This window comes from Dromaius novaehollandiae, chromosome 8 (genome assembly GCF_036370855.1).
Source record: "Dromaius novaehollandiae isolate bDroNov1 chromosome 8, bDroNov1.hap1, whole genome shotgun sequence".
Lineage (NCBI taxonomy): Eukaryota > Metazoa > Chordata > Aves > Casuariiformes > Dromaiidae > Dromaius > Dromaius novaehollandiae.
Window position 1 is genome coordinate 39572314 of NC_088105.1, and position 27513 is coordinate 39599826.

General features: G+C 39.8%; 2 protein-coding genes across 8 annotated transcripts in view; one reads left to right on the forward strand and one right to left on the reverse strand.

Annotated features, from left to right (window-relative positions):
* Positions 1–27513, reverse strand: part of DOCK7 (dedicator of cytokinesis 7) — a 110038-nt gene that overhangs the window by 46345 nt on the left and 36180 nt on the right. For all 7 annotated transcript variants that reach the window (XM_064516289.1, XM_064516288.1, XM_064516287.1 and 4 more), the window contains exons 11-19: positions 25601–25766; positions 24779–24921; positions 23779–23872; positions 22024–22186; positions 3896–4013; positions 2920–2990; positions 1008–1146; positions 662–763; positions 308–394 (exon numbers count right to left, since the gene is read on the reverse strand). In XM_064516289.1, coding sequence (XP_064372359.1) covers positions 308–394; positions 662–763; positions 1008–1146; positions 2920–2990; positions 3896–4013; positions 22024–22186; positions 23779–23872; positions 24779–24921; positions 25601–25766 — 1083 coding nt within the window. The remainder of the gene's footprint in view (positions 1–307; positions 395–661; positions 764–1007; positions 1147–2919; positions 2991–3895; positions 4014–22023; positions 22187–23778; positions 23873–24778; positions 24922–25600; positions 25767–27513) is intronic.
* On the forward strand, positions 11155–21237 carry ANGPTL3 (angiopoietin like 3). The gene is made up of 7 exons (XM_026108635.2): positions 11155–11720; positions 12781–12891; positions 13635–13752; positions 14560–14673; positions 15921–16016; positions 17805–18077; positions 19332–21237. The coding sequence occupies exons 1-7, from the start codon at positions 11226–11228 to the stop codon at positions 19511–19513; spliced, it is 1389 nt and encodes a 462-aa protein (XP_025964420.1). The 5' UTR covers positions 11155–11225; the 3' UTR covers positions 19514–21237.

Below are 27513 nucleotides of genomic sequence, written 5' to 3' on the forward strand. Positions count from 1 at the left end.
CGATGGGTTCAAAAGTTGTCAGAGCAAACTAGCAGTTCCCACAGACTGTGTGATTGACTGTAAAAAATGTGTATTCTTAGAAAAACAGACAGAAGTTCACTAAAATCATGTTACCAGTTATAGCACAAATAAAATATATATGAAGCATCAAAATGGCTTTCTGGTACTTAATAAAATAGAATAGGTTAAAATGATCGGTCAAAACAATCACCACCTTACATTTCAGATTATTGTACTTTAAATGTACAAATCATTGCCAAATGTTTATCAAGCTCCCTATTTTACAATGACTACTCTTAATGTTTACCTGAGTATGGAGGGATGATACCGCAACAACTTCTACATTGAAAACACCTTTGTGATTATCTACCCACTTCATTCCAGGAAGTGGCACCTGTAGGTAAACAGAAAGATTAACCAGTATGTGACAGGAAGCAGAGCTAAGGTGCTTCTAATTACTATCGCCATTCATTTTTATTTTATTGTCAGATCACACACAAACACACCTGTCTAAACTTAGCAGCATTTAAGAAATAAATAACTTAGGAGTTAAAAATACACATGCACACGCATGTATATATATATGTATATATACATATATGCTCTCACTTTTTTGACAGGAGTATTCTCTGGTGGATTTTCAGCATGAAGAACAACTCACCTCTGGAGAAAGCACTGAGTAAGCCTGTGGTGGTTTTTCCAATGAAACAGGTAGGCAGAACTGACCAGTCTTTAACCGTCCATTTTGAAGCATCGGTATCCACTTTAAGGAGAAGGAATTTAAAAAAGGAAAAACAAAAACACTAACTTCTTAAGACTTTCTTGAACTCTGTAGGATTGAATTTCTCACCAAAATCTTTCCTTACTTAAAAACACAGCTACTTCAAAATGCAACATTTATAAAATTCTATAATGGTGTAAGTGCTGATAGTCATGCTAAATGAATTGTATACAAATGCGTTATGAATGCATCCTGTATTGAAACACAAAGATTGAAAACCACTCACAGTGTATCCAACCGGAGTTTCCAGGGGTGTGTTTTGTTTCTGTTGGCAACTGACATGGTAGAAAGTAAAAAGCAGGTGGTGGTGATCTGTTAAAGTGGCTGGAAGCTTAATCTTGATTTCCTCATGAAAATCAGGCGATCTGTGCAGAGAGCAGACCCTCAGCTGAGTTATCAATACAAACAGTGTGGTTTAGACTTATTTCTATCATATGCTTGAGACTGAATCCTTTGAGGTAAAGTATCTGGAAGGAAGGAAGTATACGGACTATCTCAAGGGATGAAAAGCTTCACTTTCTGATTACCAAGAATTGGAAAAACTTGCAGTATGTATTTCCAATCCAGAAAAATACTTACAATATCTTCTAGCAGTTTTCCTAATTTTGCTGAGATATATGGGATTTTAAACACCAATGGCATCTCATTCAAAACTGCACAACTGCTTTTCTTTTTTCAGTCTAGGGATGTAAACCAGTATGTAAATAATTAGGATAATTATACCAAAATTCATCACTATTGAGCTCATTTTCATAACTGTCTTTAGGTTCCAAGGTATTTTCCATGGTTAGTATAAAAGCCATTAAGAACAGGCTTATTGTTTCAAAAGGATTTTTTTGTTTCATGAAAATACAAAGGATAAATGAAAGTATGTACTAAGAGTATCTGAAAAAATGATCGTACAACAGGAGCCTATTGATCCTACAACAGGAGGAAATAAGGTTAATTTTTAACTCCACTTTCTACAAAAAAAATACCATTCCTCCCTGTAAGGATTTTATTGTGATTCTGAATTCCCAGCTGCCTAAACTGAAAAGATACAGAGACACCAGAGCTGCTTCCAAGATCTAGGCATCACAGGCTATGCCTAGTGCTGTCACTACTGAAAGGAACAGAGTGTTACTCTTCCATTTTCTGTATCTACACTGTCCATTTAGCTCATTCTTGTATCACTCCATGCTGCACACACAGTAGGTCAACCACAGCTCCCTTCTGAAACAGCCAGTTTCTTCCAAAAGGAAACCTAGCTTGCAGAGCAATTTGCTCAATAACCTGCTCCAGAAACAGTAAGTACTGAAACAAGATTAGATTCAACTTCATCCCAGCAAATCCGGCACCTCCGAACGCTCTAAAGCACGCGACACTGCCCTTGGCATCCTGCAACGAGAGCAGCGGGCCGGTGGGCTGCACCGCGCCCCCCTCATCACACAGGCATTTTGAATTTCAGTGCTCCCCGTAGACAGTTTACTCCCCTCAAGGTCGGGATTGCCACACAAGCCTTGGAAGGGAAGGGAGTGGATTCCCTACAATGTGGACACAAATCGCCCATTCCAAAGCATACCAGTCCAAAGCAGCTTGGATTGAGAGCCAGGCCACAACAACGGACCTGAGGGATGGGATCCTTCCCTGGTACGGTTACAAATACAGCAGACACGTTAAGGCTAGATCTAGCTAGATCCTTACCCCAGCTGCAGTGAAATTATTTTCAACAGCAAACATGTCTAATCTGTAACTACAGTCTGAGCACAGTACAGCTCTGAGTACCTAATAACTCAGCAAAATAACAAAGCACATGCTGACATGAGTGCACATCATAAATCTTCATGCCTAACTTGAAGCATTATACCATCTGCTGAGTTTGGCTAAGTGCTTGGGATCATGGCTTCTGGCACAACGATCTTGATTTGTACCAAAGAAAACAAAGACTCAGGCTCCTCGTCATTGCAGAACTCTAACTACAGTATCTACTGACACTGCAGTTGTTGTTTTAAGTGCTATGTAGATAGTCATTGTTAAATAAACAACGAGACAGATTCACAATTGAGTCACTCCACGTTTGCACTGCTAAAACTCCTTCTGGTTGGAATTACAGTATCCACAGGGACCCATGTCCTTTTATAAACCATCTTGTGTTTTACCTGTTGTGATATACTACAGCTGTGTATGCTTCTTTGGAAAACTCAGGACAGCTAGATTTGCCAAAGATGACCTGCAAAAAAACAAACAAAAATCACCCTGTTATGTTGTGCCAAGAATTTGTTCCGTAATCCTGCAGAGATATTTACAGCTCCATTCACAGCTAGAGTCAGTGCAGCTGTGTACAGTTACATCTGCTCGTTACTTGCTCCTTAACTCCTGCGTAACATTTTACTCAGTCACTGAAGAGTTTAAAATTTTAATAATCCCAGTTACAGATGCACACAGATATAGCTAAGGAATTGATGCATGTAATGACCCTCTAGGCAGGGGTAACAGTGAGAGAATTTCTCTGCTATATTCCTCATCTGCAGAAAGGCAAAAAGCAGGAAGATCGTGAATTCAGAAGAAATCGGAAAGACAGAGAGACAAGACATCATGGAAATTGGGCCAAAAGAACCTAGATAAGGCAAGCTAAGAAGAACAGGGAAATTAATGAGTGAGTAAGAACAACTAACCTCTCAACAGGGATTTTCATCACTAAGTCTCAAATTGTCCTACAGGAAAGAGCCGTTTTACAAGGGCTTTACAAGAGAAGGCAGATTAGTACAGCCTATGAGGAAGGTACCTCACACCTAGAACTTCAACCAGGTGCTGACCACTTCTCGCCTTGAATGCAAGTATAACTATCATCTTTATTTTTCTGGAAATTGTAGCAAACATACTACTGTTCCTAACAGAGGGAGTCTGCTGCAAACATTTCAGCTTAAAATACTAGCTACTACATTGTTACTTGGCAAACTCCATATAAATGCCCCCTTTGTTCTGAATTACTACAATTTTATACTCCCTAGAAACTGTTATTTTGAAATATATGTCAGTGGGGCTTTCTTTAGAGGGATTTTATGGCTGCAATGCGTGCTTTGCCTTATCAGCATGCAGCACTCACAGAAACTGAGCACAAAGTACTTCCCTCACCGGCATAGCATTGCTTGGATCCTCTCCGTACATGAACTGGACTTTTACAGTGATATTCCTGGCAGATCCTTGGCGGTTGGCAAAGTTAAGGCTCTGAGGATAGACATAAAGAAGATTCCTGCAAGAGATAAATGCACTGAGTGAGCATCTCACTGTGAGAATGACAGGGTTCACACTGTTATTAATGCTTTTACTTAAAGCCTTACAAAAACACACAAAGCCTTAAAGTGAAGGGCTTGACATTTTCCATTAGCCAGACGGTCTTCTCCTGAATGTAAACACACACCCACACAAGTGATTTGGTAATGATGGTTTTAGACATCAAAGTGACAATTTTCTTAACTGCCAGGATACTTCGGGAGGGTTTCTGTTTATAAAGGTGCTTGAAAAATACATCTAAAAACTTCCCAGTGATTATACTATCTAAGAAGTTCAAGTGGAAAGGAAATGAATCAACAGAAAAACACCAAGAAGTGTTTACTTGTTCAACACAGTGTGGCTGGTTTTCTGCTAAATACCTTCCTTGTTGTAATCTGTTTGTTTCTTTTTTTTAAATCTCCTTACGTCATGATGACTTTGGATTACACGTCTCCTCCGAAAACTGACTGAAGTAATGAATACCTGTATCTTCAGCAGATACGCAGTCTTTGCAATGACTCGGATGGAATGGTGCTTCCATCTTCCCTGAAGTATGGTATTTAGATGTGGAATTGTGTATAAATTAAAAATAACAGCTGAGAAATAAGGAGAGTCAAGACGTTTGGAAAACAGTGGGGTGACCAGATTGGACCAGGATTGTTTAGCTTTGACGGGAATGGCTAGGGAATGGAACGGATAATGACAACACTCTAGAAGTATCTAAAGAACTGCTGCAAAGAGCAAAGTAATAAAGTGTTCATCATTATCTACAGGGGATATGACAGCAAGTAATGGGCTGAAATTGCAGCAAAGAAGATTTAGGTAGGATATGAGGAAAAACTTTCTGACTATAAAGCTAGTTAAGCAGGAGAACAGATTGCCTGGGGAGAGTGTGAAATCTCCATTTTCTGAAGCTTTTAAGGACATGCTGGGCAAACATCTGTCCAGGATGGTTTAGACAACCTCATCCTTCTCTGGAGAGAGCCAGATTTTCGAGGCGCCTTCCAGCTCCATTTCTTCAAGTCTATGATTATTTTAAACACAAAAATGAATGTACTGTTTCTCATCTTCTTAGCCCTATTGAGTTCCTGTGAAGAAAGTGGAAGTTGGATTCACACATCATCAGCAAAACTGTCAACTACGAGCCCCAGGCCTGCTGTACGATCAAGTGATTCATGCCTGCAGAAGGTCCCTTGTATGTTCATATGAGGCCACGAAAGACAATGGCCCTTGAACCATCCCCCACAACAGACTAAACATTTCAAAGCAAATACACATTCTTTTGTTACAAAATAGACAAAAGTGTACGAATTATTCTACATCTAAAAGAACTTGGCCTGGAAATCATCTCTCCAACTTCCATACAGCCCTGCCCATCAGGAGAGAGGCATTCTCCCTTTAGCACCCACTGGTTCCAGGGTGCATAATTTATCACTCAGTGCTAGGGCTCCAACAAGGGGGACCGAGAGGGATGCTCATCGCAGGGTATTCAGCAGCCCGGTGGTTAGGACACTGCACATGAGGTGAGACCTTGGTTCAGACTGCTGCCTTGCATATCTTAGAGAAAAAGACTGAAGCGTTACCCTTTCCAAACACTGAAGCAACCAATTCTCTAACAAGCCCTGACTTGTAAGGAAAGAGATAAAAGAGGTTCCCTTCCAATCTGTCCCCCAGTTGGGAACTACTCTTTCAATCTGAGCATAATTTGTAAATAGTTTCCAACTCTGCTCCTGTCCCAGAGAGATAAGAGACAACAGATGGACAAACAAAACTGTAGAGAGGAGCACAGCAGGCCAAATTTTTAAGTGCAGTAAAGCAGCTGCTACAGAGCACTGGCAACAGCAGATTGAACACAGAAAGACACTTTTTTGATTGTCACAATGGCAGTGATTTGGTTGCTCAGTGCAGGCATCTAGTGCCATTTTAGACGCCATGGTATCCAAAACATCTGCCCTGCTCTGGCAGATACGACAGAGGAGCCCACACTCATCAGGAGGAACAGCTGGAAACGAGGCGGGCTGTCCTAGGCTGTCCGAAATTGCACTAGATGGCAAATGAATCCCATCCGAAGTTTTTGTTCTGCCTGCACATGTAACTCCATTTTCTCCTTGATATCCATGCGTATTCCCATCTATACAGACACAGGCTACTGCTGGTCCCAAGAACTTCTCTAAGAGTCTCAGAAGAAAAAGGTAATTCCCAGAAGCCAGCACCTACCTCAAGCAGCCCTGATGTAAAACCCCAGAATGCTATACAGGGCAGCATTAGGAAGCCAGGCAGAGGAATATGCTGAGCTGGTACGTGGGAAATATCTTCTCTTTCAAATGAAGTCCTTCATGCTGAATTAAGTTTTCGAATTCCATCCCCATTGGTCGCTTTGCCTAATCAACGCTCTCTTATTATTTCAGAGGGGGCCCGTGCCTTTTTTGCGACTCTACTAAATTACTTTGTTCTGGCATGAATACATTTGCTCCTTGATGTGCTTTTTAAAATGAAAATGGATATGAAAATTTACTCTAAAATGTACATTGCTCATAAAACTTTCATTAAGTATTATTAGTGCTTAAGAGAAGGATTTAATGTATTTGGGAAGCCAGGCTACATGATCCCTATATTAAAGATAGTCTTACGCTTGGGGCTGATTTATGCTGAATATCAGAAATTAGCCTAAACCAAGCTTTCAGTTCTCATATCACCTCTTCTGCTAGGGCTTGGCCCTGCTGGGAGCAAAGGAGACATTTCAACAATTTGATGCCACCCTAGAAAAAGGGTGGTAGAGACCTGCAGCAGATATTAGAGCTGACATTACATTTCAGCCAGGGCTTTAGCTACATTCATAACAATAAACACGGGGAGCACTGTACCAGTTGATCATCCCTCCATTGCCTTTCAGCACCCTGTCATTTGAAAGCCTCAGAGGACGATTATCCTGCACTTTGTTGGGAAGAAGCTCATGTTGCTTAGGGGAATTTAGATGCACAGATCCTGCTGTGGGATCTGTGGGAGAGTCAGATGCTTGCTCCTATTCAGGCAGCTTCCCTCCAGCAGATTTCCCATTACGGATCTCAAGATCTTGTTGAGAATTTATATACAGGGAGGGAAAAAAAAATCCCCAGGTGCCAAATCAGAATGTGACCCAAGTGAAAAGATCCTCCTTTACTCTACCCTACGTAGGTAAAAGCCAAGAGCTTCCCGTTAGCCACAAACACAGCTATAGGAGACTGGAAAGAGATGGACAACTGAAAGACCCACAGAAATGTTATAAACTGCTTAAGAAACCGATCCACCTCTTTTAGTGCCACCTTGAAAGGCTGACTCCTCAGTTTCTCCTTCACTGCTCTCTTTCCTTTGCTAAGCTGCTCAGTTGCTTCATGTTCTCATGTCACTATTTATGTACACAAATACCAAGCGCTCAGTAAATATTTTAGGACACAAGATGTAACCACCATCCTAGGAAAAAAATGAAACAGTAATATTTCTGTGCAAAGTGATGGCAGAAACTGCCTCACTGCATGGGTGGGATAGCATCAAAGTTGTTGGGCTTTTAAATGCGAAATAAGTGGCAAGGCATTGAATGGAGTCTTCAGAAATGCCCTAACCCTGTACTATACACAGGCAGCGGGAAAGCAACTTTTTGACGGGTCAGACATCAGCGGAGAAAGTCTTAGATCACAGCATTCAATTCTCTAAAGATGGTATGAAGGGAGGGGAAGGTATCTACCAAGAAAATCATACTGTAGCACCAACAAAAATGTTAGACTTACATTGGTTAAACAAAAGGTCTGCTAGTCCTTATGCTTCCAAGTAACAGCTACTTCTTGATGATACTATTCACAGATTTCTATCAATAAAAATTTCAGCCAGAAGCTTTAAATCCAAGGACTTGTGTCCAGAGTTTTTATTACAATGCTATGCCAAATGTATGCAAAGCTTACATTATTATCTCAAACAGATCTCAAATGTACTTTTACCTCCATAAAGTGAACTGTTTAAGTGTGAAGTCTTCCTAAGCTAAAGAAATAATGGCACCAGGCAGTCTTCTAAATATTTATGTAATGTGATTGCAGCCATTTTTCAAAATCCTTCATAAGTGCATTAAAACATTAAGAGCTGGTCCTGAACTCTTAGAGGGAATTTCTAGCCATTATTAAAACTTCCCTTTTCAGTAAAACCCAGAGACCTTTTTCTTTGCTTTATTCCCACTATAAAAATCCTTTCAGGCCCATTTAGTGAGGGTCACCCAGAGGCATGAAAGATCTTCAGGATCATGTTTGTTAAATACATCTTTTTCTGAGTGTGTTGACAGCTCCCAGAAACAGGATTCCCCCCTAGGGTTTCAGTAACTCCTGAATCTTATAGATTAATCATACGAGAGGGTTTTGTCCCTCTTGCCTTCCCATGTCCTGCTTTGCTTATGGATTTCATGACTGTTGTGACATCTAAGAACGGGAGGCTGGTATTTTCAAGTGACCTTATCACTGCTTGACTTTACCGGCGCTGGCGTTAATACGGAAACTCCTAAAGCTGCGTGACTTTGGCAGCCACTTGTCGCTTTCTCATTTTTGAGATGAGAGCACTTGGACTGCCTTTCCCATTAGGAAAACAAACCTTTCTGAAGGGTAGTGTCATGGCCTTACACTTCTGCGTCCTGCACTCCACAGTGTTAACGCAGTGCTCAGACACAGCCAGGTTCCCACATCTTGCCAGGCTGCCGTGGGTCACCGGGGCCGTCTGCACGCCCTGCGGCTCGGGAACCACACTCGGCAGCGGGCTCCGAGGGCACGGAGTGACACGCTGGTTAACTGGTTAACCTGCAGAAATCTGGTAAAATGCCTGATCTCCAGTTGCTCAGTTATTGATAGCTTTTGAGTAACCTCCTATATTTTTCTGAAAACTAAGCCAAGAATTAAGATTTGGGGGTGGGAGGGAGGGGACGGGGGGTGGGAGAATACAAAACTATTTAAAAAGAAAAAAAAATAAAAAAGGCTTTTTGTGACTGTAAGAAATAGCTGAAACATCAAAGAATTATTCACTTGACACCTGCAAAATCAAAGTCTCTACAAGTATTTCGAAATGGCTGGCAGAAAGTGTATCTTTCTTTTTTAATTTTGCAACTAGTTCTTCAAATCTTGAAGCCCAAAATCCCTGTCTCAGATGCGAGAAGCTGAACTTCATTCCCTATTACAGAGCGGTGTCAGGCCGAGATAAAAAACACATCTAAATTTCATCTACACAAGTGGCAGTTCTGTGACTTTCTCTACAGAATATACCAATACGTCTAAAGCACATGTTTATCTTACCTTTTAAACACTGGAAGTGTTTAAACAGGGCTATCAGGTAAAATGCATCTCCATCAATGCAAAGCAAAAATTTTCAAACATTTAAGAGTTAAAATGTTAAGATCCCTAAAAACTTCCTGCACAGGCACAATACACTACCGGTCCGGATCCTGCCTGTGCTTATGTTTTACTCACTTGAGCCCCTCTTCATACCCTTCCACTGATCCTCCCAAATGAGAAAGTTCTGCAGGAATCATGATGACTCAGTGCAAACCTTTCAGGCTGATCTCTGTTCCATAAACTACCCTAATGAGAAAGTTCAAACACATTTTTAATAGGGTTGAGTAAATACACATTTGATGAGTTTCTGTAGAAATTAATCTGAACAAATGGTGGATTTTAATAGAGAAAAATAGCCTTCCACTGAATAGCTTCTCACAGTTATAGACCCTCATGGACATCCCTCGTGAAAGCAATCAACCTAGTCAAAGCTAAATCTCTGGAATAAAGCTCTATGCCATGCAAATCACAGAATTAAGTATGATAAACACTCACTATCATAATAAAATGAAGAATGAAAATAATGATCTTCATTTGAGCTCTGCTTACTAGACTTTCACATGTGGAGTTAAAAAGGCAGAAACAGAAAGAAGTAATTCTGTGTCACTATGTACACTGAGCTTCCCAATTGCATCACTACAACATTTTTACTTTGCTCCAACTGATGAATGAATTAATCTCCTTTCTCCAGAACGTTAGGCCTGATCCACACTATCTTACTGCTTTTCTATACTTTGTGCAGATATGCGAGTAAGTCTGATCCAAACCACATTGGTACAAAATATTCTCCACCAATTAACCAGGGACGGGGGCAAAAACAACAATAACAACAATCCAAAGAAAGGATTGCTAAGCAGCCAAGAGGTTCTCCAGGATCCAGCAAAACCCTGAAAACCCTTCAAAGAACAGACTATAATATGCACGGACTGATTTTCTGTATTGCAATGGGTGATTCCACAAGGAAAATACCTTTCACTCATACCTCATTGCTCCTTGAAAAACATACATGGCTCCAAGCAGAGACCTATAGTAGAACAGGACGTTTGTTTCTGAGTATCTATAGACTTGATATACCTACTGCAAATGTTAAACAGTAAAGGGAATGGTAACTTGAGAAATGTAAGTATGGAATTCTCTCTCACTCACCTCTGGAAAGCAACGCTTAAAAGGTAAGTTTTATGTGGTGTAAATTACTGCACAAAACTTAAGATAGTGGAATCACATCCAGGCAATCTCTAGATGTAATTCCCTCCTTTTCACTTAATCTGAAGTAGCTGACAAGTAAATTCACTGCAGCCCAATGAGTTACATCAGCAAATGATACAAGACAAGAATAAGATTGCATGAATCATCTGGGAATATTTTGCCCTTCCACTGTTTTATCAAAGAGGTGCACAACCTAAAATACAGTGCTTAATGCTCTTCTAAGTATGGTAAACCCTTTTATGCTCCTGGGGCAATAAAAACAATCACACAACACAAAAAAGAAGCAATTTAGGCCCTTATCAAGACTATGAGTCAAATTTTATCTATTAAAAAAGTGTGTCACAAATACTTTGTGTCATCAAGAATTTTATAACAGAATGTCTGGCAGATGGAAAAGTTCAAAACTTGTTTAATCAGCAACATGCCTGTCTCTCAGGGTTTATCTTCCCAGATGTCAACCTGGATTTGAGAAGGGTTACATTCGTTCAGTTACGCAGTTTAATGATCAACTCATTGGTCTGCCTCTTCTGAAACGAACAGGAATATATATAGATTAAATTCTTCAACCTAGAAGCATCACGGAGCAAAAACTTAGTAGGAAAAGCCTCTCCGTTCAGAACAACCAAAGAGTATCAGGAACAGAAAACATGAAAACCATTCTAATCTTTCTGTTCATCGTTCCACTTGCCACTTCAGCTGGAGCTGAGAAGGACTATTCCTCTGATTCTGCTGCAGCTCCTGAGACAAAATCAAGATTTGCCATGTTAGATGACGTACGAATCTTAGCCAATGGACTCCTCCAGCTTGGGCATGGTCTTAAAGACTTTGTTCATAAGACAAAGGGGCAAATGAATGATATCTTTCAAAAACTTAACATTTTTGATAAGTCCTTTTATGAGCTCTCACTGCAAACGAGTGAAATCAAAGAAGAAGAAGAGCAGCTCAGACAAACTACTGCCAGATTGCAAATCAACAATGAAGAGATAAAGAATCTCTCTCAGGAGATGAATTCAAAGATTGAATACCTCATACAAAACAAAATCCAGCTGCAAGAGAAAGTATGGGGCCTAGAAGATAAAGTCACTAAATTGGCCGTTATCCAGCCTACGGTGCAAGAGACAAATGAAATTTCTTCACTCAAAGTAAGTAGACTTGTGAAAGTGACTGAGATACAAAGCCAAAGTAAACTGTAATGCTATTTTCAGTATTTATGCAATAGAAGCTCATGCTTTTCCTGCACCTTTACTGTTGTACTACTGTGAATCTTCAGAAATAAATCAGTGCAATAATCATGTAAGAATCAGTGTGTCTTATTTTGACATGCTGTTTATTTTACAGTAAAATTCCCCGGTGAAATCAGTGCGAAAATGGTGAAATAACAAGGCTCTATATTTTTTTCAGTATTTTTTTGCAAATTAATTTTAAGAAATTCTGTAAGCACAATGATGCTAAGCTTTGAAATCAGGAAAATAATGTGATTACCAAGCCAGTAAATTAGTATTTCATCAGCTCATTGCAAAACAATACACTAAGAACTCTCTGCTCAGGATAAAATAGGATGTTTAAACCATTAAGCTTCAAAGAGGGATATCTGTAGTACCTATATGACCTCCAGGATCAAAGAATCTTGTCACTGTCAATAGACTTCACCTGAATACATGCAAGTATGCAGGTGGATATAAAGTTTCCTGCCCCAAAAAAAAAAAAAAAAGGAAATATTAACTCCATTTTGCAGAAGTATAAAACAGCTAAGTAATTCATCTGAGAAAATACTGGATATTCAAGTCAGAGCAGAAAGCTGAATCGAGATCTTTCAAATCCCAAGCTAATATCCTAAGCACCGAGAATCGTTCCTTTTTTGGGGTCTGTGGCATGTATTTGGTCAGAATCAAGAGGCAGCTTCACAGGATGTAATTGTTCTGGATATAAAAGTGAAAGGGAAATAACAACAACAGAAAAAAGCCTACGATGCTGCTAGCAGTTTGTCTCAAGGATTCAAAAATCTATCTGCTCATTTCAGAGGCAAAGAAATTTGCCCCTTCAGAGGGAGAGCAGGCAATCCTAAGGGAAATGAAAGGCAACGTTAAATGGTGTGTGCCTCTCAAAACTGACCCTGTAACAAGAGTCAGCGACGCAGCATCACTGCAAAGGCCTTACACTGCTTCTAAACACAACCTCCCTCCCTCCCTCCCCTGTCCTCAGGCTTTTGTGGAACAGCAGGACAACCACATTAAGCAACTTCTCAAAATTGTAGAGGATCAGCACGCACAACTCGACAGACAGCACAATCAGATAATGGAGCTGGAGGATAAGGTACAGTAACCGACTACGTTTCTCTTTTCTGGATCTGTTGTCTCTCGTAACACAGGAGGAGCTAATGGCTCGGCCATTCATTGGGGCCAACCACCCCCCTTTTTCATATTTTGGAGTTGCGGAGGACAGTATAATTTAGACTGCAAACAGGTACCTTTTTGGGTGTGAGAGACAGCTGTGCTGCCATGCAGGAAGCTAATTTTCTTTTTTTTCCCGGCATTATCTATCATGTTATTGTTCTTCCATTGGTCTGCTAAGTATCATTTTTTTCTATCTCTTTCTTCTTTTTCAATATTCACTCCAATAGGGAACCATCTTATGCTAAGATGTGTAACTGTAACTCTGGATATAATTGCCATGATCGTATCTAATTTGATTCCTAAGAGGAGGCTATCAAGCAAAAGGCCTTTCCCCTTAAGGAACCGTAGTTCTGTGCTCTTTACATATTGGCACTACTTGTCTAAGTGATGTCACCCGAGGAAGTAACTGAAATCTGTCTGCTCATTAAGGTGTACCTCACTTCATGGAAGCTATGTTGTCTGAGCAGTGAAATAGTTAACATAAGGGTAACTGAAATCTACCCAAACAGTCCTAATTGGTTTTATGTTGTTAATTGGATATCTTAAGAGGACAAAATTCATAAGAAAGGTTATTTTCTGCAATATATTGTTCAACTTGATGTATGAATCTCATCATTTCGGAGCCTTGGGAAATTAACAATGTGTAATTGTGGTTCTTTTCAGCTAAACCACATAGAGCTCCAGGAAATCACTGATAATTCCTTTATTGTGGCTCAAACGGAACCAGAGGTCATTCCCTTCCCTGCGCACAACTCAACCGCTGTAACGTACAAATATGACGGTGAGACCATATGCCTTAAATGTGACTACATGGTACACTGGTTTTGCAGTATTCTGCGTGAAATTTTTGTGCTGGTTTTTAAATAGTCAAAGACTAAAAAGAAAAGATTCTTATTTTATATACAGCGTTGTGGAAAGGAGCTAGATTTCTTGCTTTTGGAAACAGTCATCCTCTATTTAGCCCCGCTGTCAATGTCTCCTGACATACAGCAACAATGTCCAATAATGAAATAATTGTGTCCTCAATCTTCAACCTCCATTCATCTGCTGCAAGCAGGTGCCATGGCAATCTTTTTACTGCCACCTCTGGAGTTGCCGATGCCTGTCTCAGCAAGCATGAACACAGAACAAATTTCCTTCACACAGCCAATTACAGAATTTGAAAGAGCTTTTTGTTTTTTGTTTTGGTTTTTTAAGTTAAGTGACACTTCTGAACTGCAGCAATTGGAACAGTATTTATTGGGAACTTTATGAAGGGTGCAAAAGTCCATTTGCCAGAATCTGGTCTGAGGCTTTACAAGTTTACCAAAATTATCTAAATTGCAACCCCGTCTGTCTAACTCAAAACGTATAGGTGGTCCAACCATCCGAGCGCTGGCTCTTCGCAGTACTCCCAAGCCCACAGCAGCAAAGGAGTTTGTCCATTTCATAGCATTTATTGTAAAATAAAATGGTCACCAAAAAGACTGCTCTAGGGTTTTTTTTTTCTTTTTTCTTTTTTTAAAGAGAAATTCAAGTTACAAAAGCTGGATTAAAACTTAGCACATCCAAAATGGGATCTGTAACTGTCTGATGTTTACTTTCCTAGGTGCCGCTCCTGACTGCACTGCTCTCTATAACAGCGGCATACGGTCCAGTGGCATTTATACTATTAAGCCCAATGGCTCGGAAGCTTTCGATGTCTACTGTGAAATGAAATTTGGTAAGAGAGTTGTGCTAGCAACAGTCTAATCTCACATAAGCAGTTTCCTATAAACAAAAAACTGTGTCCCATCCCAAAGTACTCAAAAATTTATCATGGCTTATGGATCCTCTTGACTTCCATTATTGCTCTGTACATTATTGCTCTAAACCTTCCTGTCATCTAAAGTCTCCATAACACTGCTTTCCTAATGCACATGTCTCTTCTTCATACCGAGGAAAGGACTTTCAGTCCCATGAAACAAAGAAAGTATATTAAAAAAAAACAGGCACCTTTAGGTACAGATAGTGAAAATGGCAAATATAAATGCCACAATACTACAACCATTAAGTAACTTTTCTGAATCAAAGCAAACAGTAAATAGCAAAACCTTCGTAAAATTTTGTTCAGATAACACGGATTATTGCTTGAGACTTAGACATCCCAAGCTAACCCAGAGGTGAATCTTGGAGACAGAATTCCTACTAGCATGTCTCTAGCTATGTCAAGTTTGGGTGAGTTGGTAACTAGTTCTCATATGGATCCAGAACTGTCACAGACTAGCTGATACAGACCAGAAAACACAGCTGCTACCATGCTCTGTCTTTGTAAGAAACCCATCTGGCTATTTCCTCTGACACTGCCTGCAAGGCACACGTAGTCCGGCCAGTTTGTGGTTCCCCAGTTTTTTCACCTGGCCGTAGAGCCCCTGCAGCGCTGTTCTGCGTGTGTCCTCCCCGCCTCCCCTGTGCCATCCCCTTACCACCGCTACCCACAGAGTCCGACAACACCCTGACGCAAACGTGGCAGGGCAATGTGATCCGGTTGGATGTGCAAACATAGTTGGCATGGGGCTGCCCTCTGCAAAAAGCTCCCAGGGTTATATTTGTTGAAACTGGTTAAACAAGGGTGTCACGACCTGGTCAGAAGAAAGATCCCGCTGCAGTCAAGCAGACAAAGCCTCGAACATTTTATACCAAGTTTGGAGTTGCGTTCCCAGCAATCAAGCACTAACATTATTAAGAGCCTGACAAACTGATAAAATGTCCGGAACATTTAATTTTTCTTTTTAGCATTTTCCCTTGAAGCCACCTGCAATACAAACCCATTTTCTTCTTCATTGCAGTAGACAGTGAATGCACATAAGGGCAGGCACAAGCACTGCAGTCTAAGTTAGTGGGCTAATGAACCTGGTTATGCTCCATCTTGACTCTAGTAGTTTGACACTTAAGCTGGGTTTGTGACTCATCTCCCCTTTGTGTTCACAGGCAGTTCTTGGACTGTAATTCAGAACAGAGTGGATGGATCACTAGATTTCAACCAAACCTGGGACACCTACGAACATGGTTTTGGTGATCTCAATGGTAAAACTCCTTTTTTTGCTTCTTTATGTTGTATCAGTTACTGTCAGAAGCTGAATCTTCCTAATTAAAGGTGTTCACATAAGAGCAAAAAAACCCCTACAATCAGATCTGAATAGCTTATCTAATTAGTGGAAGGCCAGAAAGTGCTTATCAGAAAATTCAGCTCAGTAAAATCTTCAAACACACACCTTTAAATTTGTGTTTAGAAACTTTTGCTAAATCACACCTGAAATGTTTTAAGCCTATCTGAATTATTGAGATTTTAGCACTTATAAAGGAACACTCCCCCCAAAAGCCTCTAATACACACTCACAGATGCAAAACCTCACCAATATGCTATTGCTGCTTTTTGTCAAGCTTTCTGACAAACCTCAGGACAGCCTGAGGCTGAGTGTGCTCCCTCAGGCAAACACCTCCCGCCTCTCAGCGCCACGGCCAGTCGCTTCACCTAGCCACACAGAGTGAGGAAATACCCACGTTTGCCTGTTAATCACCAGCTCCAAAGAATTTTTAGCACCAGGTGCTGGCCAACAGCCTCCCCGCCCAGAGCATTTTCCCCATTTTTTCTCTTTACAATGGTATGGTTCTATTTTTGTTTAGAAAATATTTTGTCTTTCTAGACACAGCATATATTAAAAACTCACCAGTTTGGGCAGCATAATTTACTTCTTTCTCCTCTTTGACAATAAAGAGCTGCTGCATCTCAACCCTCTCCCATTTTGGCACAGTAGCTCATGACTGAGGTAGACGTTTACCTCTACAGCTTGCTAAACCAACAGGAAGCCACTTTTTCAGCATCAGAAAGATTTCACAGAGGATCGTATTATTCAGAGCTATGTACTACACAGTCCTGTGCTCCACAGTCTAACGGATAAAACACAACAAGCCACTGCTCCTGACCTGGATGCTGCAGGGGTGTTTTACTCAACCATCTTGTCTTCCATTGCTTTACATGCCGCCTGATGTATGGCATTCGCATTCAACTGTACTATTTCTACATGTGGCAATTACCTACCACGCACTGACAACAGCAGCAAGATGAGAAGCTACTTAACGAATATACTCTAGGAAACAAGGAAAATAACGATCAGGAATTCTAACAAAAGAAAAATGCTAAAGTTAAATTCACTTTGTACACAAGGGTATCAAAACCTCAGCTTAGTTTAGCAGTTCTTTCCTTAAAAAATACAGCAATTACAATTAGGTTTTATATATGTCACTTGCTTCATTTGTCTCACAGTTCCAATTATGCATGTTTAAAATGTCTTGAGCTTCCTCTTTCAAAAAAGGTGGGAAAGTTAAGAGAAGCTCCAGTTCATTGATACTTCCAGCTTTTATTGATCACTTGTGTGCAATTAAAAAGATGTAAACAAGAATGTATCAGGAGACCTCTGAAAAGATCAGCAGTCCCCATATTATTGATTAAATCAATTAATAAGCCCCTTTAAATACTGTATTTTCACATGTACCACACACAGGTTATCTGTAAAAAACAAATTCAATAGCAGTATGATCTATATAGGTTTTTAGGGAGAGTTTATCACATAGCCCTTTCCCCACTAACTCTCTGCCTTTGACTCTCCACTGATGACTTCTGTCTCCAAAAATTCACCTTGGGTCTCTCTTGATTCTGACATCGTTCAGCTTATTTGAACATATATTTTCAAATACTGATATTTTAAAGGTGAATTGAGTTATCTGAGGTAGGTGTTAAATATGCAAAAAACATGTTAAACATGTGCAGACTCCGTTCCACATTGACTGCTTTTTTTTACTATGACTTTGCAGAAGAATTCTGGCTAGGCCTGAATAAGACCTATGCCATTACTAAACAAGGGAACTACATTTTAAGGATTGAGCTGCAGGACTGGAAAGAAAATAAACGATACATCGAGTATGCATTCAGCTTGGGAAGCCCCGACACAGACTACACCCTCCAGCTCTCGCGGATCTCCGGGAACATCCCCAATGCACTGCCTGAACAGACAGAACTGAGGTTCTCAACGACGGACCATGACATGGACATAGCCAACGACTTCAACTGTCCAGAAAACTATCTAGGTACCAGTATGCTGGGTACATTAAAACGGCAGTTTCTTTGTTACATGAAGTATAGTATTATGCTTTAGTGAGGAGTTACTTATGTTAGCCTGACTTTAGAAATGGAGAAGAGAGAGTAGCAGTATCCTTCTCCCTTAAAAAGAAGACACAAAACGTTTTCTGGGGGTGGGGCAGATAAGAGTCCTAAACTGATGCAGCATCATCATTCTATTTTATAGATGGGTAAAACTAAAGCATAATGAAACTGTATAAAAGACTAGCATCAGAAATAGAATGAAATACAATTCCAAGATGAAATCCTGAAATCTTCCTCTGAGGTCTGCTCTGGTATGGGAACCCTGAGTCAGACACTATAATCCTTCCTCGGATAAAAAAAAAGGGGGGGGGGGAATGAGAATGAACTGACTCTTAAATCCATTTTGACTATAAAGCAGAAGTTAAGGATAATGGTAAGCCTGATGGTGAGTTTCCACTGAAAGGCATATATCAGCTGTTTGTCATGTATATATGCCGTAATCACTCTCAAACCAATAGGACAGATGTGAGGCTGAAGTCATATTACTCCTTAGAGAGAATTTGGTTAAGAGATTCCTAAACTATTTGAATTTATGAAGCTTTTATGTTTGCAAAAAAACCAAAAAGCAATTAATAATTGAGCCACAGGATATAGAATTGCCCTCCCAGCACTTGCTTCATGCAACAAACATTTTGTGGATGCCATTCTAGGTTTTAACATTATTAACAGCTGAATCAATGCTGACAGTTACTCAGCTCTAATGGCCATAAAGCAGGTGGCCAATGAATTTCAAAGCGATAAACTTCCGTTTTTAACATAGAGACTGAGCCAGTCCTTTGCCAGCAGAACTGAGCTCTCTGATTTGTGATATTTTTCCCAAGAACAAAAAGGCAGTTGTAGAGGGTCACAGGAAACACAGAAGGGCTGAGTTAACTTCCTAAGTGTCTCAGTACAGCGGCAGGCTTTGTGCGTGCAGTGCTGTACACACCGCTGCTTTTGTGCCAGCAGCTATTGTCTGCTTCACTGTCTCTGCATTGGCACTCAAGTTGCAAGTGCAAGTGGGTTTATGCATAAGCAACATTTCATGTGGGTATACTGAGTAATTGCCACGGAAAGACTTCTGCTGGAGCTGGCCTAAAGATGGCTTATTTTGCAAATGCAAGCTTTCTGGTCAGAAACTGAGCATAATATTTCAGGGTACAACTCACATTAAGTGACATTACAATATTTTTCTTTAGGAGGCTGGTGGCACAGTGAATGTGAGGAAACCAATCTCAATGGGAAATACGTCACACCGAGGTCAAGAGGAAGACTAGACAGAGGAAAAGGCTTATACTGGAAACCTAAGAAAGGAAGATATTATCTACTGAAGTCAACCAAAATAATGATCCACCCAACAGATTTAAAAAGTTTCGACTGAATGCTCAACTTGATGCATTTTAATTCAGACTGAACATTAAATATAACCTGAACTTTCTGATGTAACAGTAACAGGTACATGTCTAAATCCATGCACTGTATGTATGGTGTATCCTCCCATGACAAACCCTGAGGCATTTGCAATCTTGCAGTATGTTTGGTGAGTATTCTCATTACCCCTACCCCAAATATCAATGTGCTGCAAGGGTAGCTTTTACCTCCCTGAGATCAAACTCTAATGCCTAGAAATCATATACATTTTCATATCTTAGGTAATATTGCTTGGGGAAAAGGATTTTCAAGCTGTTGCATTTGTTTCTGGGTTGTGTAGGAAGGAACAACCAAAGTGTTTCAGTAAACATAATGGACTGTCAAAATGCTACAGAAAACATTAAGGCATTAATCCGTAGGAAGAAAGAATTCTGTTTTGTAAAGTAACTAATTTTATGTTTGGTTCATGTTATGGTTGTGGAATGTTTCTATGAGCAAATGAAAAATGGGTAATTCCCCATTTTACGGTTCTGTGCATTTGCAGACAAACTTCCAGCAGCGTAAGTCGGGCCAATGTTCGCTGAAGCACTGTAGTCATGCAGCTCTACACGTGTGCACACACATCAAGAAAGCCAGAGCACAGACCCTAATCTTTTAGGTATCATGCTCTGAAGAATAACTTTAAAACTAAGACTACTTGCTGAAACTTAAGAATTAAGCTTCAAAGCTTACTGAAATAAATGAGAGATCTTTTCTATTCATTTCAAGGGGATTCAGAGCCATCCCTTTGCTACCATTTAGTACACCCCACTGAGGAATTAAATGAAAGACCAAGTGAGCATGCAACAAAACGCCTTTCAGAGAACAGTTGAGTAACCTGCACTTCTGAGGCAACTCCGATGGAGTGAGTGGTACCATCTAACCTCTCCTACCTGAAAAGGCTACATGACAGTGTCAGTCCTGCTCCTAAGAACATTTACACATTTGTTTAACTTTATTTAGCTGCAGAATCCTGTAAGACAGTAGAACTGTTGACATGTTTGTGGATGGCCAGCTGTGGAAGTTTTTCCTGACAAAGACCTCAATTCTGCAGTTATATTAAGTCATATTGACTTACATATCTTATCTAACCTTTGTACAGCGTGGATTTTGTATCTCAACATTTGTAACCATACAGAAAAGGTTTTTAAACTGTAATGTGTCAGACTGAAACAAGTGTAAGTAGAATGTGCTAATTATAGAGAAATTGCAAAAGTACTTCTCGTAGATTTATTGCAAAGAAGAGATCACACAATAGTGCTTATTGTACTGGTGTATTTTAATCTTTGATTACCTAACATCTACAAAAACACCACTAATAAATTATACTTCTCAAAAAGACCAAGGGATATGGAACTTGAGTAAATCGTCCTGTAAGATCTGGTTTCTAAAAACATGGTTTGTGTTTATCTAACTTTTACAATAAAAATTGGCATATTTGGTAAGTCAGTGAAAATACTCAACTAAAGAAGACAGTTCCACTCAGATGTGTATTATCTCAAAAGATACTGTGAAAAAGTTTTAAATAGAGGAAAATGAAGAAAAGAAGTCTGCTCCCTGCCTGGTCTTAGTTTAAAAAAAGTTATTGTTTTCTGAAATACTTTAAAATAATATTTGTATCTTCCGGATCTTCAGAGAATTTTTTAATGCACTGTAAAGAAACTGCATTTAAATTAAAACAGAAATATGAATGAAGGGATTATGTGTTTTCTTTGCTTTTTATCCCCTACTGGAAAGAAAACTGTAAGCCAATAAAAGTGTCAGAAAGTAGTAAAACTAGTAAATGAAATCACAGAGCTCTGATCTCAGCTATGATGAACTATTCCAGTGAACACAGGCAAACCATACAGCTCTGAGATGGGTAAAAATCAATACATCAGAGGGCTTATCCGGAACAGCAGCAGACTGGCTTTCTTTAATTTGCTACTGTGTTTCTGGTCAAGAAAAATTTCCCCTATAGAGTCCAAAACTTCCAAGAATTTCTACAGTGAGTCTGGACCTCTGGCTCCAGAACTTACTCCCCATCAGCTAAACCAGCCACTTTTGCCAGAAGAGAGAGAAACTGAACTGAAACGACCTCTTTATTCCCCAAGCCCTCCACTCCAACAGAAATCCAGATCTGGGGGTTTTTTCAACACAACTTCATACTGGGTCTATATGGAAAGAATGATGACTTCAACACATAGACAAAGAAAAAAAAAATCTACATAAAACTGGAAAGAATTCAACTAAATTTCACCTTGAAATTCGGGAAGTGAAAAAACCTCCCTCACATGTTCCTATTCACAGCCAAGTTTTACGCAAATACGTTCTTCCCTTCACATCAGTGTGTTTTTGCTATGTCACCTAGACCTTTTCTATGTCTCTGGTACAGCAGATCTACTGATGCAGCAAGTTTTGCAACAAACCAGATGATAAGGTAGGAATTTCTATCTGCCAATCTTGGGCACTAAAATGTGAAACGTATTTCAAAACTCTAACCTGTATGTGGTATTCGGAATGTAGACATCCCTGGCAGGAAATTCCAGGATTTCTCTTGTAGGTCTAACTCTGCTGTCCGGGTAAAGTTTGACTTGCAGCAACTCTGGAGTTAGACAGTAATGGGGATTCTCTGGAGCTGGAGATATGTCTATCTTTAACTGCGCTGTAAGAAGCAGATGGTTTTATTACAGTAAACAGAAGATAAATATAAATCAACATGCATGTTCATTCAGGTTAATATCCTATAAATTCATTTCACAAATAAACAATTGGTAAGTTACAGTTAACGTGGATTTGTTACGAACAAATAACAGTGAATCAAACTGGTATCTAGGACCACTGGCATGGCCTATAATAAGAAGCAACAGAAAAGATGAATCTAAACTTCAACAAGTCCCAAATGCTGTTCTCATAGGCAAATTGAGGAAATGTAGTCCAGATAATGCTACTACAAAGTGAACGCCCAACTAGCATTAGAAACAATATTCAAAGTCTTGTGAGGAATCTTGCCTATCAGACTGGAAGGATACATCAAGAGCTGCTGAGGGCTAACCTGCACCAAGATTACTGAATATTTTCACTAGCAAGTCAGATGACAGTATCAACAGCACATTCAGAGTTTGTGGATATCACTGAGGCTGGAAGGACTGCAAAAATCTAGAGGACAGGACAGTTGGAGAAACACTTTGAAATGACTAAGGGGAAATTCAGGAAAGAGCAAAGAACTTGGATTAAGAAGCCAAACATACATATATTAAAAAGACAATAGTTGGTATGGATTAGTTCTGTGGGAAAGGGCTGAGGGACAACAGTGACAACAAGCCAACGTTCAAAAAAGAGCTACAACTGTTCTAGGATATATTAATTCAGTGTCATGTTTAAGACTGGAAACAAATTCCTCTGCTCTATTTGGCACAGATGAGGTCTTAGAAGGAGAAGCATATCCAGTTTAGAGCAACATGCTTGAAGAAAACCATGGACAAGTTAGAAGCACTCCAGCAGAGAATAACAAAACCACAAGCAATTTAAAAATCACAACCTTTGAGGAAGGGCTGAAAAAACTGAGACTGGTTACTCTAAAAAGCAGATGCAAGTAAGAAGGAACTAATAACAGTATTCAAATATTTGAAAGGTTGTGATAACTTCCCTGAGGGCATGACAGACCATAATCAAATTAACTTGCAGTAAGATAATTCTGGAAAGTTTTAATATGCAACCTCACTACAAGGACAGCTGAGAGCTGGGAGAGATGATCTAAAGAAGTTGTAGATTTGCTGTCACTGGAGATTTTTAGGAACAGGTTATGTAAATATTGTCAGGAATAGCAGAGGTCAGGGACTGGTGATGTTTCATTGTCGGCGTGTCAGTCTGTATTTTTCTTTCTCAAACAGAGGTGCAGTCTGTTCCTACTAACCAAGTGGGAGCCAGGAGAGAGACCTCCTCTCAGCTAGCAGGTGATGTTTTACTCACAGAACAGAAGCTCCTCTGCCCCTGCTAGGTTTAGGGCTTCGAGGTCTGCATCCTCTTCTCTCACAGATGCTGCTCCCGGTTTGATGGGAGCTGCATGTGGGCACATTCCAGCTAAAACCTGCCAAAATGCCATCTTTGGTGCTTGTGGTCTTAGCAAGGGTTGCTCTCAGTGACTTCTTAGGGGTTTTTTTTTTTCAGCTGAAGAACTGGGTGGGAATTGAGAAGGACTAAACACACACTCTTAACACATGAAACACATGAAACCAAAAAGATCTCATTCAATACCTGTAATAGGCCTCAATCTCCGTAATACTGATGATGGCCTTCTCATATCTGCAAGAAACTTGTACAAGTCTTCATCACTCAGGCGATCACCCTCCTGTTGATTGTTAGGGAAAAATGATGAAGTACACTACCCTTCAGGATAGCGAGACCATGAATAAGCCATCTAATACTATATTCTCTTTTCTCTGTCATCAAAATGTACCTTCCCAGAACACGAAGGTGTTAACATTAACATGCTAAATTATAGTTAATTTCTCCATCCTTCTTCCTTTCTTTTTTCCTTATAAATCATCACGACAGTGGCAAGAATTTTTCACTGAAAACCTTTTTTCTCTCCATCAATATCATCTTTTTCAAAATTGAGAATGGTTGTTAAAAGATTTCCCCCAAATATCTAATTTTCAGTAAGTATAACAGTTTGGGGAAAAAGAAAAAAACAAAAACAACCTGTCATTCAGATGGTGATTCCTCCTTCCTTCTCCCCTGCCTTTTCTTTGGTACGAGTCTAAAAGATTTTTGCTTTTTAGGAGCAGTGCTAAGAAAAGTTGAGAACTGGAAGGAGCCTGTGTTGCCAGTTTTCCTTGTGCCACTTTCTAATAGCTCAGAGCTTCCTTAGTTTTAATCTTAGAAATATTACAGAAAATGTTACTCTGCCACCCTCTAACTGTCCAAAAGCAGAAGATATCTGGTAATAAAGTTTAAAAAAGCACAGTATGAAAAAAGAAGGAAAAAATCTGGATAGTATTAAGTTAATTTTATTCAGTGGGAAAAATCACTAAAAAACAGAGCTTATCCAGCCTTCAATATATAGAAACCAAATTCTCGTATTTCTAATGATCAAAAATTGGTCCAAAAATACCAATAATCTTGTTGTATACTATTAAATCCCTGTTATATACAAAAGTGACATTAACTAACAATTTTTCCTTAACCAGACATGGCATTAAGCAAACCTTGACAAACATAAATGAACTGAAACCATTCTGTAAACTTACAGTACCTGCTTAAAGAAGTTTGTCACTGTCAGAGTAGCCGGTCTAAAACTGGTCAAATTGCAAGCTTCATCTCCACTAGTGGTTCTTTCTAACGAACGCCTCCCAACAATACTGGAATTCCGTCTCTCCGACCAAGATCCTTTACGTTCTTAAAAAAAAAAAGGGGGGGGGCAGGGAAGAGGGGTAAAAAAAGGAAGAAAAACAATTGTCCAAGAGCCTAACATTTGTTCCAAGCAGGATTTTTTTACACAAGAAGATAACTGCTACATTTGGAAATTATGCAATAAGCGTGATAGAAGAGGTGGTTATGCTAAGACAATCACACTCCTGAGGCATCAGGAAGCTATGGAGCACAGCTGACTACTTCTGCTCCTCTCATAGCAACCTCACCCCAGTGCCTTACTGCTATTATAAAAGTCTTTATTGTGTGGAGATTTATGTATTTCTCTTGCTCTGAAAGATGATGAAGTTGGCAGTTTGGGGGATGCTGAAGAGCAGTTTCAGATGAGCTGTGTGGTTCACAAAGATTAATCCACTCCTTTGGAAAAATGTTCATCAGCCTGTAACACACTCTCAGTCTTAGCAGCCTGGTTTTAAATAATATAACAGATGGTTTGCTTGTAAAATCCTTCAAAGATAAATCCATTTGTTATCATGGATTTTTCTGTTTTATTTCAACCATGACCCAAGACTATCAGAAGGACTAGGGCAGAGGAAAAAAGCACTAGAGGGAGTAATGGCAGATACAGAGCATGAAGGGCTCCTACAGACTTCAGCAGACCCTGGATTGGGTCTACACTCCCTTACGCAGATGACAGATACTGTACCTCCTGTGCCAACTTCTACTTCTGTGGAATCTCTTTCCAGACTTCCAGCGCTGCTCACAATGTTCATTAAATGAATGGCTGTCCAGGCAAAAGGCATTCGATACTTGCCTAGTCTTTGGCAAAACTGTTCTGCCTGGCATTTCAGTTTTTCCAACTTTTCTTTATTCTGTAAACAAATGATTAAACAGAGCAGACTAAACTAAGAGGAATAGAAATAAAAGCTTCCTTTCATCAAAATCATTTGGATACTTTCCATGCACTAAGTAATAACAGCATCTTTTTTAACTTACGATCTTGTAACAATGACTTTGCGCTTCAATAGCACCTTCTAGAGGAGGATTCCCAAGTGTTACACAAACAGACCTCAGCTTCACAAAACTGCCACCAGGCTGGTTAAGTACCAGATGTAGAATACCCTGGCAGTCAAAGCAGCTGACTTCATGCTCTTAAGCTTCCTGGAATAGCCTGTTAAATCCCAGTGAGTTCATCTGACCCACTGCCCATGAAGTGTAATTCAATTTTCCTTGAAAGAAGTCTGAAATGGCCTTTCTTATTGTGATTTCAGACCATGGGAGCAGCTGCTGCATGCAGTTGTACGGGAAGGAGAAAACATTCCTCAGATAAGTAGTACCAAACTCATTTTACTGGGAAAAAAGAAATAGGAAGGTATTTATGCATGATTCAGTGTTTTAAATAGCAAGGTTTTGTTTCAGAAAGGTCCGTGTGTACACACCAGGCCTTTACAAGTCCATACATAGGGACTTAAATAGCAACAGAGAGAGCTCTGCTGCTCACATTCTTCTAGTTCAGGATAGGCTTACACACCATGCTGGGAAGGAAACTTTACATAACCACCTTTTCACCTACATTTCCAAGCACTGTGCAAAGCCAATTCCAAAATTTCATCTGGGCATGCTGTCACCTCGTCCATCACAGCAAATGCAATTCTCTATTTCTGCTGTCTAAATGCCTCAAGTGAAAGATACCCATTTTTCACACTGTGATACGGTGTATTGTGATCCACTGATACAGAAATAGAGATAGATAAAGAATACTAACTTCTACAGACAAACCTACATTAGAACTCCAGAAAGGCAGAAGTTGGTTAGAGTTTAACTGGAATTAATAAACGAACATCCCAGCCCATTTGAAAAAAGCATAATGGAAAGCCTGTTTAATCAGAAAAAGGGCAGGCATCTGTTTTGTACTGCATCCAGACCTCACTACTACCTTTTAATTTTCACTTGGCTCATCCCAATTGTACAGGAAATTAGAAATGGTTTCCAAAGCTCATAAACAATGTTTTACATTCTACATACCCAAGATTTCCTTTTTAAGCTAATCTCTTGCACATCTTACAAACCAAAATTGTATAACAACATACTGAGCTCAATTAGAGATTTGTCCTTCTGAGTGTTAGTTATTATAATAATAAAATTGGAGATTTGCCATTCCATAACCACTGCTGATTTGGAGAAAGCACTTCAGAAAAACAAACAGTAGCCCATGGAAAAAAACATCAAAGAAAGGCCACAGTATAGGTGCCACTGAACCCTGCAGGTGCTGCCAGCATTCCTGCTTGCTCCTGAACCTACCCAAACTTGTGATTCCCTCCCACACTCTGATACACTTCAACTACCAACCAGATCCCAACTACAGAGGATGCAGGGAAAAGGATAGCATTCTTCTGTGTGGCAAAACCTCTGCTTTTAATCCTCAGCAAGGGCTTCCATGAGAAGGAGACTGGCTGTAATTGAACATGTGAGGGAAAGACAAAGATTCAGTCAAATTGGGCAAGGTCCATGGCATCCACTGCTCTTTAGAGCTCCATGCCCAAACTACTGAAAGTCAAGAATTAAAGGGACATGGTTAATTAAAAAACAAACCACTAACATGTAAAATTTTAAATCTAC